This window comes from Lepisosteus oculatus, chromosome 6, assembly GCF_040954835.1.
Source record: "Lepisosteus oculatus isolate fLepOcu1 chromosome 6, fLepOcu1.hap2, whole genome shotgun sequence".
Taxonomy (NCBI): Eukaryota; Metazoa; Chordata; class Actinopteri; order Semionotiformes; family Lepisosteidae; genus Lepisosteus; species Lepisosteus oculatus.
In genome coordinates, this window is record NC_090701.1 from 24450727 (window position 1) to 24471263 (window position 20537).

The 20537-nt window shown below is 38.8% G+C and overlaps 1 protein-coding gene across 1 annotated transcript in view; it reads right to left on the reverse strand.

Moving 5' to 3' along the window:
* reck (reversion-inducing-cysteine-rich protein with kazal motifs) overlaps positions 1-20537 on the reverse strand; it is a 74435-nt gene that overhangs the window by 21335 nt on the left and 32563 nt on the right. The window contains exons 7-12 of the mRNA XM_015354514.2: positions 19319-19352; positions 16795-16992; positions 16009-16276; positions 15290-15466; positions 11652-11864; positions 6761-6897 (exon numbers count right to left, since the gene is read on the reverse strand). Coding sequence (XP_015210000.1) covers positions 6761-6897; positions 11652-11864; positions 15290-15466; positions 16009-16276; positions 16795-16992; positions 19319-19352 — 1027 coding nt within the window. The remainder of the gene's footprint in view (positions 1-6760; positions 6898-11651; positions 11865-15289; positions 15467-16008; positions 16277-16794; positions 16993-19318; positions 19353-20537) is intronic.

Genomic DNA, 20537 nt, shown 5'->3' on the forward strand with positions numbered 1-20537 from the left:
GGTCACAAAAAGGATTCCTGTTATTTTCATTCATTGTATGGTATGGTTACTAGTTTCAGAAATGAATAGTTCCTGGGCTGCCAACTGGTTCAAATAGTGAAAGTGTGCTCCTGGAACATGGAATTAAGTTTGTCCAGGGATACCGTTGTCATCGGCCAATGGCTCTTTGAAGTTGCCCCCCTACAAACAGCACAAAACAATGTAACAATGTAACAATGCTCAGAATGTGATGGTCTATGCCGCCGATAATAATGTCTGAGGCACTTTCTTTTTTCAGGGGGATCATGTTGTTGCCTTTGTAGGGAGATGAGTGATGTCACATCCCAAAAACAAGAAGGTATATCTCAGGAATGAAAGCAGCACAAACACTACTTTCAATGGTACAAACCAGCCCAAACAGAGCAGAACAGTGGGTTTCACTGTTTGTGCTGTTTGTGGGGAGCCAATGTTCATAGCATGCTGCACAATTAGCCAAGTGCCATCGGGGTGGAGATTACCAGAGTGTTTTTGGAAGTGGAACAGTGACCTGGAAGTGCATGCATGTGAGTGTGCAGTGTTGTCATTCAGAGATCAATCACTTCCTCCAGGTGACGCTAACTGGTTTATAAGACACTGCGAAGGCTGAAGATTGTAAAATGATAAGTGACTCCGCAGTGTTAATTTTAGAGGCAAAATGAAGAGTCATCAATCCTTCCATGTTGGCACAAAGGTTGTAGTGGTCAATGCTAAGTTGATTAATGATTGATAAGTCCAAAATGGATACAAAATATACAATAATTGCTTATTCAAAACCTTTTAAAAGAGTTGTACTGTTATTATATGTCATAACAGGAGAGCATCTTGCTACGCATTATCACATGACAGATTTTTATCAGTTGATTCTTAAGGCTCCACTGTTTCCAGACTTTGCTGTGAAGTGGGGTGTTGCTAAGGGAGTACATGACTCAGAGGATGCAAAATACACGGGTTGAGATCACAATTTCAGATTTGGAATTGAAGAGAAGCTCCAAGAGGTAATAGTGACAATGCAGACAAAAAGCTTTTGCTCTGGCCAGGTCAAGTGTGAAGAGAAATTCCAGTCACAAGTGTATGGTGTATCCAGATGTTTCCTGCTCTTTAATTGCAATCTTTGCCAAAAAAAAGCTACCACGCTATGCTTCAGAAATCACTTTACCAGTACTAGAACATTGGCCAAAGAGCAGTCAACACATAGTAAAAGCAAATGAAGACCTGATTGTTGTTACTCACGTTCGAATACATGGCATTGGTATAAAAACACTCTTTTTGCAAACAACAAATTCCAAGACCTTAAAACACGTGAAACTGAAGAAAAGGACTAAATAGGTGCATTTTGTGTGCCTCTGCCCTGTGAAGGTGAACAACTTGAAATGGTAATCTTTAAAAACAACACATGACTGAGTACATGGTGTGCTGAAGAAGGCCTGAGCTTTCCGTGCCACTGGAATCCTTTCAAAGGCAAAAGCCTATTCTATTTGTACAGAAGTGATGGAGTATACAGCATAGATTATCTTGAAATCACCGAAACATGGGTAACAGAGAGCAGTGGTGTCAAATACAATGACTGGATAGACAGCATTACAAAGGAAATATAAGAGGCGAGGAAGAGCACTATACATCAAAACATGCATCCAGGCACCAGAACAGAGAGGAATCAAGGAACCTGAATCTTATTAAAAGCTGTTAAAAGCGTAGTCTTAGGAGTATCAGTGGTGAAGCTCTGATTTGACACAACTTGTTATAAAGTGGTACCAATACACAATACAATATTGAAGCAATATTAAAAGTAAACTGAGAAATAACTGAATATTTTTTATAGCAGGCAAGAGTCCATCATACTATTTAGTCATGGGAACTTGTTTATACAGTCAGTCTCTATGTAGAAAGTTGCATCAAATAATCATTACTGATCAATGTGAACTGAACTGATGTCAGCCAAAAAAGCTACACATGCAAACACTTAACTGAGTGAAGTCAATAAATGAGGTAATCAGTTGAAATATTTCCCTGTGACCTGTTTATCAACTAGCAAGTGTCAATTAATTATTACCATACCATAATAAAATTGAGTTATTACAGTACATAAACTTGAAAGAAATAATGAATTTCTTCAAATTGTTTGGCAATTTCAAACCGTGAAATTATATCTAATAATACAACAGTATAAAATACACATAATACGACTAAAATAAAATAATACAACAGTATAATATAAATATCTTAAATCAGAACATCCACACTAGTTATCTGGTTATTACAAAGATTTTAACACATCTTTTAAGTAATATAGACACTCCTTCAGTACTTACAATAAACTCATGATAATAATTCAGGAGCCATCTGAATTAAGTTTTGTGAAAAAATACAAAAGGCTAATCTAAGAATGCTGTCAGTCTATTACGGTCAATGCAAAAGCAAATGTCTTTCACAAGATAATAAAAAAATATTATTTGAGCTGTATTTTTATTAAAGGTTGCTTAAAATACAGTTTATAAACTCAACAAGTCTTGCTATAATTCATTTCCTTGATGCTGTTATTCAACATGGCATACAAATATCACTAAAGATTGCAGCTTTTCCCTGCAACTTTCAAAAATATGAAAAATCTAAACAACAAAACAAAATGCAGCCAGACATCGTTTCTATGGTCCTTCCTTTTTTTGCCTCACCAAACCCTACATTTTCTACAAGTTCTTGAGTAGCAGGGAACTACAAATTAGTCTACAGCTGATAAAAAAGATCTGTGATTTGTCAGACTCAAAATCTACCCACAGAAGTCCTATCTGAGATGGAGCTTTTGAACATCTGTTAACAAACAAGATGTAAATAGGTCTTTTTTCTTTGACTGTAAAAGATTAATACATAAATGCAAAAATCACATGCTGAAAAAAAATTACAAAATGTAGTAGCTGTAATGAGAGATGAAGCACTTTTGTTAACACAGGATGAGACCAGGAATCTGTTATTTCAATGTAATATTTTCAATACTGCTAATTTGGCTATGTCAAGTTCTTTCCTTTCTTGCTATGTAATGTCATACCCAAAGCCACAGCTGAAAGTATACACATTTGCTAAAACCTCTTAATGTTCACCTGCAAAAATTCAAACAAAATCAGACTTACTGTATCGTTACTTAGGATCAAATTTATTTGTAATGAAAAAGACAAGAGGACTTTGATATACAGTATATTACAGGAGGTCTCAGTGTCCTGTAAAACAAGCAGAAAACCTGTAATAAGAACAATAAACAAATAATAGATTTCCAGTCTGGATGTTTCTTGCTTAAAAAATGTTACAAAGTAATGTTAATAGCTTTGCACAGAGATGAGACTTATTTCTCATCTGATTGACTGACAGAAAACTAAAATATAAATGTGAGTTATAACCTGTGCTGTCAGATATCCTATAAGGAAGCCATGGTGATAGTAGTGTATAATCACAAAATATTTCATGTGGAACCTAAATAGGTATAAATCTATTTTTTTCTTCCTCATACAGGCATGAAAAAACATTTCTGTTTTCTCTGATCATACCTAGTTTCAAAATAAATATAAATCACAAGTGACTGTAAGTGGTAAACTTACCTCAATAGTGGTAAACCTCATATCTATAGGAAATAAAGGACTCATAACCACTACCCAGAGGCTTAAGGGCTGGAAGGAAAGAGGTGCTAAGTACTTAAGTAACATACTCCCACTGTTAGTATGTAGGTGCTCTGAATGTATACTGTATACTGAATCACTGTAGCATGATTTTGCCACTAACTACATCCATCCTGCTGGTTTTCAGAAGCTCAGAAAGATAACTCTTGAAATAACAAGATACAACAGACTAAAGAGAAGGAAGGTATGGTTGGAAATCAAACTTTTTGAGAAACAGCTAAATAAAAGTGTGTACTGTGCATGCAAAGCATTTACTATAATGACTCGAGTTGAGTCCTTTTTTGGAGTGGATGTAACTGACTTGTAAATAATGCATTTTTACTGGGTTATTGTCTTTATTCCCCTAACAGTTTTAGTTGTGAATCAACTAGTATAGGTGGGATTTTCTCCCCATGTCCTGAAAGTCTCAAGTCTGATACAAATGTGATCTCAATATAATTGGGAGTAAATATATCCTACAAAACTGGTCACCATTTAATTAAAATGATGTTCTGATGTAATGATGTAATTAAAGTGATGCTACAGTGCACCTCTGCCATCCCTTTAAGCCAGGTGAATGGGAGGAAGGTCATCACAGGATACAGGTGGAATGGAGCAACTCTTTTCTTCCTTAGAGAGTCAATGCTATGTACAGTAGCATAGCATTCGTAACACTGATGTCATATGCCCTATCTGGGGCTATGCTCAGACCATTTAGACAATGGAATCTTCAATATCCGAAATATCATCTCAACAGAGGTTTTTGTACAACAGCCCAGTTAAAGTGTTCCTGGGCTCTAAGATCTGGAACAATATAGGGAATCATTAAAAAGGTTGTTAATTGCTTCACAACACATAGAACTTAAAAGCAATTACTGTTTTTTGTGCAGTATCTCAAATTTACCATAAATTGTGGACTCTGAAAATCCAAGAGTCATAGATATATTGCTGATCTGACACCATGTGTTGCAGATCATCTGATTATACCCATTTTAGACAGGCACATTTAATAACTTGTTTTTGAAGTCAAAATGATGGACTGATTTTTACATTTATTGTGTAATCATATTTTCCTAGGTTAGAAATTATTTTTTACTTTTACATTGGTGCTGTGAATTGATTTTTTGTTAATATCAGCTCTGTTTGACCCAGTGAGGGCTTTAATGGGGATTTCTGAACCCGTTCAGAGGAATAATGTAATGTAATAATTAGAAAATCCTGCAAGACAATATGTTAATCACAGTATATAGCTACATGTACAGTGGACAGAACTGTATATGAGGACATTATCTGTAATTTCACTAAACCCCTATTTGATGGTATTCCATAATTCAAGACTCAGAAACATCATGAATGCATGCAAAAACTGTTTTAGAGGCAAAGAAGGAAAACTCTTGAACAGATAGAATAATATAGACTAAACTGGATGAAGGTGGGGTTGGAAATAAAAATTTCAATCCCAAGCATGAAAAAGGCATGTGTGAAAGCATCACTTTTTGCACGGCACACTGTTGCTTTGCTGAAGCTCTCTGAATCACCAAATTTGTAATAATAATTGCTTACACTTATATCACGCTTACACTTATATCACCACTCAAAGCGCTTTACTGGTAATGGGGACTCCTCTCCACCACCACCAATGTGCAGCATCCACCTGGATGATAGTGCGCACAGTACACTCACCACACACCAGCTATCAGTGGAGAGAAGAACAGAATGGTGAAGCCAATTCATAGATGGGGATTATTAGGAGGCCATGATTTGGAAAGGCCAGGGTTATACAGAACGCTGGGGTTATACCCCTACTCTTTTCGAGAAACACCCTGGGATTTTAATGACCACAGAGAGTCAGGACCTCGGTTGCACGTCTCATCCAAAGAACAGCGCCTTTTTACAGAATAGTGTCCCCGTCACTATACTGGGGCATTAGGACCCACGTAGACCCCAGGGTGAGCGCCCCCTGCTGGCCCCACTAACACCTCTTCCAGCAGCAACCTTAGTTTTTCCCAGAAGGTCTCCCATCCGGCTAATTGACCAGGCTCACACCTGCTTAGCTTCAGTGGATTGCCAGTTGTGAGCTGCAGGGGGATATGGCTGCTGGCCATAGTAAAAAAACTGCAGCAGCCACAACAAATCTCTACCAAATGCAGAGAGTTTGTGTTTCTGTTAACATTGAGCTACAACATGTTTTAGCCATTTACAGGCTATAGATAATATGAATGTAAATGATACCCTGTGTGCTAAAAGGTTTCTTACAAATAAAAATTATCAGCGAAACGTAAAGGGGTTTGACAATCTCTAATCTTTCTTTCTCTTCATAAAGCTCTCCTGTCAGCTGAATCCCTTTAAAAAGGTAATGCTGTTTTTTATAAGGGACTAACCAGGTGATGAAATGTGCTCTTAATCACAAAGTATGTCCAAGTTTGAACTAGACTGCACAGAGAAGGTGAGGAATAGAGGATGTGTGCTGCTTTAGATGATAAATCAGATACAGTTCAATCTTGCTTTGTGAAACCAAAAAGCCAGACATCAGTTAAGCAACTCTACCAATCTGCTCAGTCATGTTGTCAAAGCTGGTGTTGTGTTTCTTTCAAGAAACATCAAGACAGAATTTTGGATCAATTAGCAACTCGCAATGAAGTTCCCTAGATATAACTTTTTTTCTTGCTGCAGTCAGGTAAGGCAAGAGCCACAGGAGGAATGAGACTTAGGACCCACTTTTCTGATCCATCTGCCATCAGAGTTAGCATCAATTAGAACCGTTTTGACACAACTATATTCAGAGCTCTCAGTTCCAAGTGTGTTATGTTTAAAGAGCTTCATTGGGCTGTGATTCACTATAGTCTCTTCCAGCTCATTCTCACTCCTCTGACAGCATAGCAGAGGATATAGCTGGCAAGTTTCCACTGAATATTCCATTTAATATAAAAAGAGTTCAAAACATCTTTCCAATTCTTAATTAACCATGTTGCTAAGAGAACTGCATGAACTTTTCTAAACCAAATTCTACACATTAAACCATTTTACTGGAGATGTTAAGTTTACATATTCAGCAAAACCAAAAAACAAAATAAAAGCAAAGTCTCTGCATCAATTCTTACTGAGGTATCTCTGCAGGGGAATGCAGCGCTCTGGGTCATCTGTTGGTGAGAGAAGGTCACAGATGGTTTCAGGACTTTGTCCCTCGTTAAATTTACTGTGGTCTCCACAGTGTGTCAATATGTCCACACAATCTGACCTGAAGAAATAAAAAGAGATTTACATCAACATCCCGCTTAACATGAATCCAGAAGCTTCCTCCTTAAAAAAAAATGTAACTATACAAATTATTTTCAAGTCCCCCTGATTTTCTAATTAACTTGACTTCAGCTAATACATCTTATACCAAGAGCCACTCGAAGAATGAGAACTTGAACCCTCCTTAGTGATGTGCATTTTCTTACCCATAACTCATTTTCACACTGTATAGCCCACAGTACTCTCACTGACGTGTATCTGGTAAGTAACAGAAGTAGGTACTACATAGCAAGATAAGATCAGACCCTGGCTGATTCAAGTCCACTCAATCTTGGCCATTGTTCCAATTCTGGCATTCATGTGTTGGCACTTAGGAAGTTCCAGTTACATTCAGCTACAGTATGAACAGAGCCTAGTTTGAAATGTTAATGTCTGGACTGCAGCACTCCTGTGCTCTGAATGAGAACTTTTACTGTCAGAGAGACTGTAAGGTGTTATCAACAGGAAATATGTTCAAAGATTATACTTGAACAAAAATTGAAAGACAGAATGTGATCAAAGTAATTTAGTAAACTTATATTTTAAATAACAATTAACACAATTTTCTTATTCTGAAACTATGACACTTGTTTTGTGCTCTGAGCCAGCACCTTGTTGGGTGAACCCCATGAGGCAAAAGGCCAGGTTTCTTTCCTTTCTTTCAGACCACAGAAGAAGACCTGGCTGGAACCAGACGTCACCTGTTGAGATTCACTACTGGGACTATCTGTTGAATATGTAGAGGCTTCTCCAGCCCCCAACGCTAGTTACCAGTAGGTAACAAAGAAATGCTGGGAGCTGGGGTTTCAATTGCCTTAATCTGATTTCATGGCGGAGCCCATATGGAAGGATAATCAAAGGATCATCACAGTGTACATGTTCAATCTGTATATTCCAATGGAGCTAGTAACAGCTTTCATGGAGGGGCACAAGGAGTCTGGACTGGCAAGCGCCAGTTCTTAATCCCCCTCGAGGACCTGGATATTTTTGAAGGATTCAATCACCCACTGGTGCTATTCTCCACAGGTGCTGACAGGAGGTACCTTTCCTAGCCTAGACAGCAGGATTTCTGCAGGAAATGCAGATACTCTGGCCGTAATGATTAGGCATGCACAGCCATAAGGTGCCGTATCTATGGTACAGATGGACACACAGCCAAGGACTGCAAGCTCTCAAGAGGTGCAACAGATCTGTTTTGCTAGAAAATCAGATAGTTGGAACCAGCAGTAAGACAAGGGGAGAAATGAGAAAAAAAAAGTGCCCGCTCCTCCTAGACAAAGGACAAACCAGAGGCCACACCACCAGCCTCAACGGCACCAGACAAAGATCTGGATCCCCGGATCACCCCCACCAAGGGAGGAAAGGGGAAGAGGCTGGATTCTGGTCGCGAACACTGATCAGAGAGGGCAGAAGTTGAGGAAGGAAATGTTTGCTGACCTGGCCAGCTGCTGCATGACGAACAAATGGGTGGTACTCAGCGGAGACTTCAAGGTTGATCGGGAGAAGGGAGGCAACACCAGTTTGGCAGAGCTGGAGTCACTGCTCAAGCAATTCTTCCAGGTCACTTGGACAAATTCCAGGGGAGTGTGCAGTCTTCTGGATTACAACTTTGTGCACATGACCTGTTCTCTGGAGTGTCCCCACTGTGGTATTCCAACCAGGACCATGTGTCTGTAGTGGCTAATGCCAACCTGCCAGCATTTGGTCAGGGCTATTGGAAGCTGAACTGAACGATACTGAACACTATTCAGGAAACACTATGAGGGCTGGGTTGAAATGAAGTGTGGCTAAATATCAGTAGTGAAGTGGTGGAGGGCAGTGAAGGAGTGGACCAGAACCTTGGAGCAGATCTACTGTAGATGAAAGGCAGCCAGGGAAAGAAGCTGCACATCTCTGATGAGAATAATGAAACCCATTCTTTTTTTTAGTCAGGTCTGGGGAGCCAAGAAAAAGAGGATGACCCACAGACTAAGATGGAGAGATGGAGAGGTGGTGCTTGAAAGGTGTGATAAAGTGGAGGTGAAAGGCATAATGTCCCTGGTCTTCAAAGGGAGCAGGTTTAGCCAACCTCAATAAACAGAGGCTATAACAATGCTCTATACAGATGTCAGGATTTTGTCCAAGCTACTTGCCAGCAGGCTGAGGACTGCCCTGCCCCACACAATAAACAGAGACCAGATGTGTGCGTTGGAGGGGCGATCTGTAAATTGGAACCTCCAGCTCACTTGAGACGCTATCGCCTGGGCTAAGGACTGAAATGTGCCAAAGATGATAGTGAGCCTGGACTGGGAGAAAGCCTTTGATAGCGTAAACCATGGCTATCTGTTCAAAGTGCTGTAACACCAGATTAAGACAAAGTTTCAGCCACTGGATTAAGATATTGTACTCTGAAGTGGACAGCAGAGTTAACAACATCTGGGGGACATCTGGGGGTTTTCAATTAATGCTGTTCTATTCAAGATAACCTGTGCTGAAAGATCTTGTGTTCTGTATGAACCCCCTTAAGATACTGGTGGTTTCATTCAAGAGCCAAGACAACTAGTCAGAGAGGTATGCCTGGGTGAACATGAAGCTGGGTCTGTGGAAAACACTGTTGCCGATCCTCACAGGGAAAGTGATGGTGTTGAAAGTGGACATCGTGCCGCCTTTAGTATACCTGGCCATGGTGTACCCACTGCTGTCCAGATTCAGACGAGTGCTGCTAGGGATTGTCTTCAAAGTCATCTGAGGGGAGGGGGGGCTTGCACGAGTACATCACAAGAAATCAAATGAGCCAGGTGGTCGAGGAAGAGGGGAGACACGTACTGGACTTCCCCTTAAACTTGACAGCATGTTTTTCTGCAACCTCTGTCAGGTGCTACGGGACCCAATTGGTTACAAGTACCAGTACTTTGTCAGGCTGTGGTTCAACACTGATTCAGTGTTCCAACACTGGACCAAAAGCAGGAAAGTGATCAGGAACCTACACCCACGCCGTCAAGTGGAGCCAGAAATACGAACCCGTGAGACAACCAACTTTGAACTAATCACAGGACCCAAAATAAAGAGGTGAGAGGGGAACAGATCGCCGGGGAGAGGCTGATGACCCCAAAGGAGATCTGGGCACAGCCTCAACCCAAAGAACCTGTTGAGTGAAAAACAAGTTGAAAAACAAGTTGAGTGACCTCAACTGGATGGCTGTATACCAGAGGCTGGCGACCAGGAACCTGCACTTCCCCTGAGACATGTGTTTTGTCGAGGAGGCACCGAAACGTGTTCTGGGGCTGCCCCTTCACCAAATCGGTGTGGGGGGAGAAATGGAAAACACTCTGCGACACCTGGAAGTGAGAATAGTGCTAAGCTACTATCATCTACCACCTGCTGGGGCTGGCACTGGCTGGACTGGACAAACAGACACAGTACCAGCTGTTGCTGTAAGGACTGTGGAATGCAGAGAATGCTCTCATCCAGCCCAACACAGTGGAGGGCGAGAGAGTTGGAGGAGAGGATCTTCATAAACCTCAGAGTCAGAATGAAGTGCTGCGTAGCCAAAGGGGGATTATTTACAGCAATAGAGCACTGCAAAGGACTGTGGGCCCTGTACAAGGAATGAAGAAGTAACATTAAAACCTGTTCCGTTGCAGTCCTGTGGAAACCTGGACTACTGCAACTATCAGAGCCAGAGCACGTTTCAGGGACAGTGAATGGATTACAGTGAGTGGTAACACCCAGAAGCTTGGAGGGACTCTTTGTTATATGAATCCAACCTCAATGGCCACTGGCTAAAGAATTGATAATAGACAATTACTGGTTTGAGAAATTTTGAAAGCATGTTTGATTTGAATTGTTATTAAGAAATGTGTACAGTGTTTGTAATAAGATTTATTTAAATTAGATTAATTAAATTAAATTAAAAATTAAATTGAATAAGTTTACTCAGAGGCTTTGGGAAATATTCTGGCTCTAATCTGAGTTGTGACTAATGTCTCTGAGGTCAAAAGAAGCAATAATTCAGTCACTCCACTTTGTTCATAAGTACTGATGAACAGCAAGAGTTTGTAAAGACATTTAGTGACAATTATTGAAACTGGTAGGAAATAATTAACTTTCAGGTTTTAAGTCCATGCTTTCTATTTTTTTAAGACAAAAGAGATATGTACACATGTGGAAAATCCAGGAAAATATGAACATAAAGACACATTATTCAAATGTAAATACAGGTGAATTATAAAAGCACAGAGCATTACTGTATGCACGTTTGACACTGAATAGAAATGCTGAGCCCAGTGCTGGGTCTTTGTTGCTCAGAAAACAAGTGTGCCCCCTAAAAAATGGGGGTCACAGCTTATCCTGTCTCACCCTATAAATTTTGCTTGGCTTTTAGCCTCATTCATGTTGCAGCTCAGTCTGGATGCATTTATTCAAAAGCAACACATTACATAGACGCAAGAACTCCTCAATACTCACCTGTGGACCTGTATTTCATCCTCACCCTCAGTGAACTCAACACCATTTAATAGTGAATTCAATCATTAGAACTAAAACTGCAAAAGGCGATGCCAAATTACAACCTAAACGAGTAATAAGTAAAATCATTCTTTTAGGCAATGTACACAGATTATGACCTGCATAATGAAGAATTTACTTGGACTGAAGTATTAAATGGGACTGAATGTTTTTAATATATTTATATGACTTTTTTCAAGAAAATGTCCAGTAAGCTGAAGATGAACATACTTGCAGATGACACTTCCCCGCGATTTGCTGTAGCACGGCTTGATTTGCAGAGCACAGGCTACAGCCTTCCACATTTCTGGGCGACATTTCCGGATGTCCAAGACTGGGATATTCATGAAGGGCATTTTGATGCTCCCTTCTTCCCAAAGTTTTATATCACTCATGGCTCCCTGGTCTGACTGAGCATTGCAGCTCCTGAAGAGCTCGGTAGGCCTTTAAAAAGCAGACAAAATGAAATCAGTGAAATCAAACTTACCTCTTAAATGTACGACTGGAGCCTTATGGTTCCACAACACCTCTGTAATGTTCTAAGCTCTTTGACAAAAATTCAAATGGCAGGATAGACCTCTAGTTACAGAGGCTGAACGATTGTAAATGGAATATTAAAAAGCTGTTTTTTGTGGGTCAGTAAACATAAATTCATATTATGCTTAAATCAACCTCATTTCCAAAGGGTTTTTGCAGGATTTGACATTAGGTCATCAGCTTTTACCAGAGAGTTGTTTGGATCATTGCTTTTGCAACTATCCAGGGCACCTGAGGAACTTCTGTCTCTTTTCTGTCTCAACAGTTCTCAACAGCTTTAGATAACCGGAGCATCATTCCTATAGGTTATCAGCCATGATCGTGGAGAGTTTACAGACACTTTAACACTGAAAAACAGAGCTTGTGAATTATTATAGAAGGGTTACGTTGAGAAAATAACATTGTGATCTACTGTAGGATTCTGTTGGGCCTGGTCATACTGGAATGGGAGACCTCTAAGGAAAATGCAAATATAAGTTGCTGCTTTAAGTATTGTTGATGAACCGGTACATTCATCAACAATACTTCAGTCCAATTCAGAATTTCCCAAATAAAGTCCCAGTACTGTGACCAGGAAAACTGTGCTATAGGAGGTGTTTTGGATGAGATGTTAAACCAAGGTCTTGATCACTGAAGATCCCATGGCACTGTCTGTAAAAGTAGGGGTCTTAACACTGGTGTCCTGTAAACATGTTAACATGTTTTCCTTTAGTTGAGAAGCAATTTCTCACTTCTCAATCTGACCTGCTTTGGAGTGCTGGTATATAATTTCTGCTTTTCATCACCCAGAGAGATGGTGGATTTCAGAGGTGGATTTAGTTGGACCCTTCACAATGTGAAGAGCTTTGCGATTCTTTGAGACGAAAAGCATTACATAAACATATGTTGATTCACATTTTAATTAGTGCATTTCTAAAGTCAATCTTGAAAATTATTAAGTGCTTTTCATCTTTTCAGATAAATAAATTGTTGAAATGGATTTCTGAAGGAATTTTACTTATCCCCTTTTCTAGGTTATTCTTATTTGTAGGTGTTCCAAGCTGCCATTTTATGTAAAAAGTTAACATCTTGGAATGCCCGAGTTCCCTCATACTTAGACAATGTTTTCTTAACTTGCTGGAGACGGGGTCAGGACACTGGGCTGGAGGAAGACTTCCCTTTGAATCCTGCAGTGTTATTGTTAATGCAATCTTTCAGAGGAATTTTGTGCAGAGGAAATTGAACTGAAACTTTCTTTAACCAAAATAGAAAGCCTGCCCCAGGAATGGCACTGCCAATATAAACAACATCCATAGGTCATATATGCAATATATGGAAAACAATTTAAGTCTTTAGTATATTTTTCTTTCCAGATTGTGCTGAGTGGAAGACTGACTGGTGAACTCCATTCACTCATAAAATTTTCAGCATTTATGTTTTGATTATACAGATTTACTTTCAATAACTGGAAAGGTATGAAGGCCTTTACAAAACACTGTCTGAACGAATCCTCAATCCTCAAACCATGCAAGTGGTGAATTAAGAACAATATGAATCATGCGATAATTTCATCATTTTAACACATCGATCAATGTGATCTTGTGATGTGTTACTGCAGCTCTACTGACCAGACTCTGCTCTTTACATCTTCTTGCTACACATAACCAAAGAATCTCACTGCTGAGAAATTTCTCTTTGTATGACTTTGCCTCTCACTCCAACAATGTAGGCACAAGCAGGGATGCTAACATCATAAAGTAGCTGAGCACTCGCATAGTAAATAAATAAGGATCATGTTTTAAGTCCTTGAATATAACGCAAGGAAACGAAAAAGTATTATTTTTATGGATACAAGGCAGAAAACATGATGGCTGCCCTGGATATTAACTACAGTCCAATAACATGATGCTACTGGTGCCAGACCGTGAGAGTTTCTCAAAAACATAAATTCAGACACCTTTCACAACGGGAAGACAATTCTATTGGTAATACGGAAATAAAAAATATTCCTTGATATATGTTTGGCTTTTCACACAACTGATTCCAATGCAATTCATTTAACACCCATGGAGTATCACCAGTGTTTATTTTGCTAAACTGTGTGGTATTTGTCATTTTTCTTCGCTTAATTTAAACTGCTTCCGATTCAAAGCTATGTTTTAGATTCGAGTTCAAATGTATCAAGCTGCGGCATTTTTCACTCTGCTGTCAATAAACAATGTCTGAAGAGCAATATCAGAGGCTCTGAGTAGGGCTTTGTACAGTCCCTCTCCAAATCACCAGTCAAACAGGACCTCAATTTTCTCAGTGCTTTTAAAGATGACAGTACATTGTGTTCGACCATGACAGTTCAATTGTACTGTATACAGTCTGAGCACATTATAATTACTTACAGCCCCAACATAATTTACTTTTAAAAATATTAGTTTCAAGCGCATATGAAATGAAATGCAAGATAACAGTCTTAATTTATTTGTATGACCTAAATAGGCTGTTTCATTTCTCAGTTCTGGAATAAAAATTCACAATTTGAAAAGTCATATCTGTATAACTTTAAGAAGGAATTTCATACAGTATTTCAGTATTTTGTACAGTTATTCAATTTGTGATGAAAAGGGTACTGTTTCCTCCCTAGGCACAAACTCTGGATACACTGTAACTTGTCCATTAGAGTTTTGCTGGTTTGTGACTATGTTCCTCGCACATGGTCATTCTGAATATGGCAGCTTTGTCCCATTACCTCCTCCTGGCTGAGGAGTACATACAGAATTTCCCCTCAGGTCAATGTGGGGACTTAAACATTGTCTTATACTGGTGGCCTGAATTAATTATTAAGGTGAGAGATCAATTTCTTCGTAACTGCTAATGGTGTCACCAATACAAACATGGGTCTGGCCGGACAATTCTGAATTCCCTAAAAAACAAACCTAGCAAATAAACCTTTCCCAAATGTGAATATTTATCAAGTAGAAAGAATGTGAAGTGACTAACATTGTTCAGCAAAAAGATAAAAGAAACAGATAACAACCTGTTATTGTGAAAAACAAAGTTCCATGTCCTCATAATGCACCTCTAGACCCCATTATTTGCCAAATGTATGCACACTAAATACCATCTGCACAATAAGTGTTTCACTATCCTCCTGCAACTTCCCTAATTTTGAACAGAAACAAAATAAGCTATTTATGGTGGTATTCTGGGTGACACATCTTCATCGTTACCTCTAGAAGTGCAGAAGCAGCATCACAGCACTGTCAGTCTTGTTATTGTAATATCTTCAATGCTCTGTGTCCAAGTATTGTTTTGTATGTCAGGCTGTGATATTTTACTAGGGACACTTAAGAGAAATGTACCTGTTGTTGAAGTTTGTACAGTATGTCAGATCTTTACAGCCCAGCTGGCATGGCTCCCGAACATCAGCCAAGCAGTTCACCATCGCAGCCTCCATAGGGTTGTACTCACAGAACTGGTCAAACTCCTGCCAGCTCTGTGTGCTGCCCCAGTTGGTACTGACTGTGAAGCACAACTCTCTGGCAGAAATGCAATTTCAGCCCATCAGGTTTCAAAAAAGACATGCACAGAACACAACATTATTTGTAGCATTATAGAGATATCATACTTCTTCAACTTCAATACTTAACCAATTTTCCAAAAAAATACTTTCTGTTTTCTGTGTACTCTAATGATCATAAAACCTAGACTCCATAAAGCCATTCAAGACAGTTTTACAACGATCCTCCTATTTATAGAAACAGGTATTTGCTGCAAGTAGGAGGTTCACCACTCCTTCAAGCAGACAGCATAACATAAATAACTGGCTTCAAAATATTGCTATAATTTTGCCAAATGATCCTTTGGCCTAGAGTGAATTAAAACTTCAACCCACACACCTATCACTAATTACAAACTCATCGCTTGATGATGGCCTTGGGTTTGTCAGAGGTTTCTTTCGTCTGCCCAATGTAAAACCACCCACGAAGGGTCTGTAATTTGCAGTTGGCGGGTACTTTAACAGTTTAGATTTAACCCTGTTCCTTTTCCATTTCAAGTGTAAAAAAGATTTTCCACTAACCTACAGATTGTGGTATTGGCTTTGTAACAGCAGTGCAGCTTTGCACTATCCAGCCCAGTAGATGGGGAAGTATCCACAGAAACACCATTGTTGCCAGATCCAGCATTTCCCAGAAAACACTGCCAGAGTGGATCCTGGGGCAAAGGCTGTTTGTCACATTCCTTGATCAGCCCATCTATGATTTCGTTTTCCGTCTTCATTGTCCTCAGAATTCTTTTGCAAGCAGTCTGGCAGTGAGCATCATCAGCTCTTTCACAGCAATACAAACCTGATAACCACAAGTTAAACAGAACCACTTTCAATTTCATATACATTTAAATTCATTTCCTTTAAATTCTCTGTATAACACATAAATGTCAGAAAATTCTGTTGGTCCAGTGCCACTGCTTGATCATGCAAATGTTGAAAGAAACATGTTGTACACAGATTTAAATTTAATCTGATCAATTTTGTTATTTTCAAAATTAGAGCTAGTCAGAATTGTGATACAAACCAGCAGCAAATTCCGTGTCAAGCTTTTGCAAAGAACAGATGAGGAGCTGTTTGGATGCATACCCCAAAACTACAGCCAAAAAAAAAGGGAAATACCGCAAGAAAATGTTGATTTTGCTATGAAGGGTTTCTATTCTAAGGGTTTGGGTCAAATATGTAAAAATTAACATCAAAACAGTCAAATTATATCACATGTGCCATGATAATTAATACTTGCTTTATTTTGAATTCCCAACAAAAGAAAACAGAAGAGAGACACTTCCAGTCTGACTCACCATGTTAGTTTATACTCACTGTCAATAGGATTTTTAATTGGATAGGACTCTGTGTAGTTCTCAACACAGCTTATTAACTCTGGGCTGATGCTCTGGCAGTAATCTTCAACAGCCTTTATCTGGGAGAGAGTAGGTGGGGAGTCTGTCCGGAAAATTGCTTGACAATATTCTCTGCAGTTTGTGTGTCTTCCTGCATAGCTGCAACACACCGAACCCACTTGGGGAAGAAGAACACCTCAGTCAGAGACAAATATATCTGCACTTTTCATGGAGTTACAGACATTTGTATCGGCCAATGGTGGAATATTTGCAACAACCTACTGAAATAATTCATTCAATTGCATTGTTTCAAATAAAAGCTGTCTTCATACATTTGAGTATCACCATGCATATTACGAGATTAGCAGGGTTAATGCAGAGCTTTATTAGCAGGACGCAAATGTATGTTCACCTGGTTCACATAAAAAAAAAGAGACATAAGAAGAACAAACATGCATGTTACAGAGACTGTTACAAAATATTGTCATTTGTTTTCAATTATTGAGACAATTTTAAAAACATTTTTTGAGAATCTGTTTGCAGATTGGAGCGCTGGAACAAACTGAAGTATTTTGGTTTGAAGGCCTTATTTCACACTCTACAGTTTAGTTAAAAGGAAAATATTTCTGTTCTTCTCACAAAAACTTGTAGTAACTTACACTGCACATCTCAAGTACTAGTAAATCATATAACATCTATGTTAAGGTGCTAACCTTATGTGTAAAGTCATGGGAAATTTTTTTAAAGTTTTCATGGGCTAAGAATACAGAGTATACTTAGGATGAGGATGTACTATAGGATTTTGTATAAAGAGTCTGTGATTGTTATTATGGCTTAGAAAAAAGAAAATAAGCATTTCATTCATTCTTGAGATGTGGGACAAACTACAGCATTTTAGCTAAGCAGGGGTCTTGGCCTTTCTCCTGAGGCATGTAAACAAGGCTTATCAGCAAGGGTGGCACTCACTTCCTTCCTGTGTGAGACACTTGACCTCCTCCACTACGGAGGAAAAGAGGTATATCTTACGTGTTAGAACATCGAATATATGCTGACAACAGGCCATGAGTATGAAGGCTACTGCAGCCTTCTGCTGTAGATTCTTTGAGAATAATGTAACTGACAATGCTTTTTGTGAGTGAAAGCTCAGAATTTTTATTCTTTCTAAATGGGGGCTTAAATATAAGTACAACAACACAAAATCCCTCCCTACCTTTTTATCAATATTCCTAATTTCCCGAGTTTCCGTATTTCCTCATTTTTCTGTAGCTTCTTTAACAGTAATAAAAAGCTACAGAATAATACTTGTCTCACATTTTGCTGCAAAATACTTAAATTAAAAACTATGGATCAAAATATATTTCTTTAGTCACTTTCTTAGCCTATAAACAATGGGGCGCCAATCTTGCAAGCGTATAAGATGATTTATAGCTACTCTAAACTGTGATATTCCTTCTAATTACTGTAACAAACTTTGCCATCTCTTTATTTGACCACTGATAGTTCTGGCTGGTTCTGGCTGGTTCTTGGAGTACATGAATATGTACCGACAGTCTGTGACATCAAAATTAGAGCGCTAGACCCAAGATGGCAAACCCAGGATATCTCTGCTACTTAACTCTTGACTTTGACAGGGATTATACATGATTTATTATGATTAATGTAACACAAACTCATTGTCTGGAGGAAGTGCAGCTCCTGAAACTCTTCTACTGCTGAGAGCTTTTGTTTCCCTCTCCTCCACACCCAAACATCCAGTGTACAATATTAATAACTGTTGTATAATTATGTAAGGAATTCACTAGCTAACTGCTGAGAAGGACATTATACCAAATACAAGATTGATTGATTGATTGAAAACCTTACTGACGTTTTTCCAGAAATTTCCTGTGAGCAAATCACACATGGTGATGGGTTGGATGGGTAGGGATGCTGGGGTAATTCACATGTACCCTGTAATGCTTTGTAGGAAATCATATTCTCTTCACTGTATAGCCTTCGAGCCAGTGAGTGTGCTGACACAGCCATTAGTCACAAGAGCCCTACAAACCAGAAAACCGGGGACCTTGGAATGTCGTGAGCTTAGGTCTCCCCAGACAGCTCAGTTCCTTCTGGTGCCAGCAACTCTCATTAGGCCTGTTCCCTTTCTGGGGCACAGGCTCCAGGCTATGGGGCACTTCCAGCACTCTGACACATTCTGACAGCCCAGCTCTAATTACTGTTCACATGTTTTCCTTGTGTGTGAGCCAGTGTGAACATACATGTATGCATGATTTGATATTGTTATTTATTTTTGTCAGAAAAACCAGTACAAAAACCCCAACAAAACAAAGCACTTTGCTTTAGGAGAATGGATCACATACAGTACATACTGTACACTATACATAATACAGCAAAATATACACATTTCAACCGTATACAGAAAGAGATTATATATGTTTTTATACAGTTATACTCATTACAATATATACTTATATAGAGTCCAGACAAACATTAAAAATACTCACTTTCATTTCTGCTGATACAACTGTAGAGAGCATTCTAAAAACAAAAGTGAAGTACCTGAATCAGTAAGTTTGATACTAACACATTAATGGATGAAATATCCTTATAATAATGTGCTACAGGCAAATAATACTCTAGTTTATAACAGCAGGTATGTTAACACTCTAACTTTGCTCCGGTGTAGAGATTGTACACATGTACGTCACTACTAAGGATTAAATAACACAATTTATTTTGCACAAAGACCTGAGGTGAAGCAGCTTAATCCTGCACACACAGGAAGGCAGAGACAATGACCAATTAGCTTATTCTCACAGTGTAAGATTCCCACAACAGTATAATACAGTATGGCAAGAATCTTTTCTACTGAACAGAAGACCCAGCTTTTGTACAGAGGGTAAAGTAACTTGACAAAGAGCTTTCCACATGTTTCTGTGTTTGAGTTTTGATTTTGTAAACAGAAACACTTAAAGAAGTGCTTAAAAAGAATAACCATTCAAAAAATGTTCCATAAACTTGTCCAGATAATTTTGCTTTAATTTATGGCTGTAAGAAATGCTAGCAATGTTTGTGATCACATCTTTCTGATGTTCACTCTATGAATAAAGAAATTGTTGTTTAAATACCGATACAGCTTTTTTCTGGTTTTTCCATTTCTCATTTTAACAAAGTCAAAAAGAAAGCAATAAGATTAAATTTCCTAAATGCTTTCATTGCAACTGACTTTTCATTCCAACAAAATCACGATGCTGAGAATAATAAATGAGACTAATTAGAATCAAAACATTCTGTGTTTCTGTATATTACTGAATACAAGATGGGCAAAGGAATGAAAATAAATCACTGGTTATGATGAGTCTCAATATGCCAACTAAAAAGTAGCGTACAAAACCAAAATAACTGCAGAGGATGTGTTCAGAGATAAACCTGACCATCAAAAGAAAAAAAAGAATAATTGATTCCCTCTAGGCTTTTCTACAAAATTACAACATAAAAGTAGTGAAGTCAGAGCTCAGCAATTAACACAAATAAACAGCAAGCTTAGACAGTAAAACGTTTTTTTTATGGGACAGAGGGACACACCAAAGACTGACAGTAAAGGCAATCTGGGAAAAGACTCTCTCAGTCTGAACAAGCACAATAAATAAAAAGTTGACAGCAATGAAGCATATGCCTTATTTTTTGGCAGATCACATTATTCAGTGAGACAGACAGGGGACT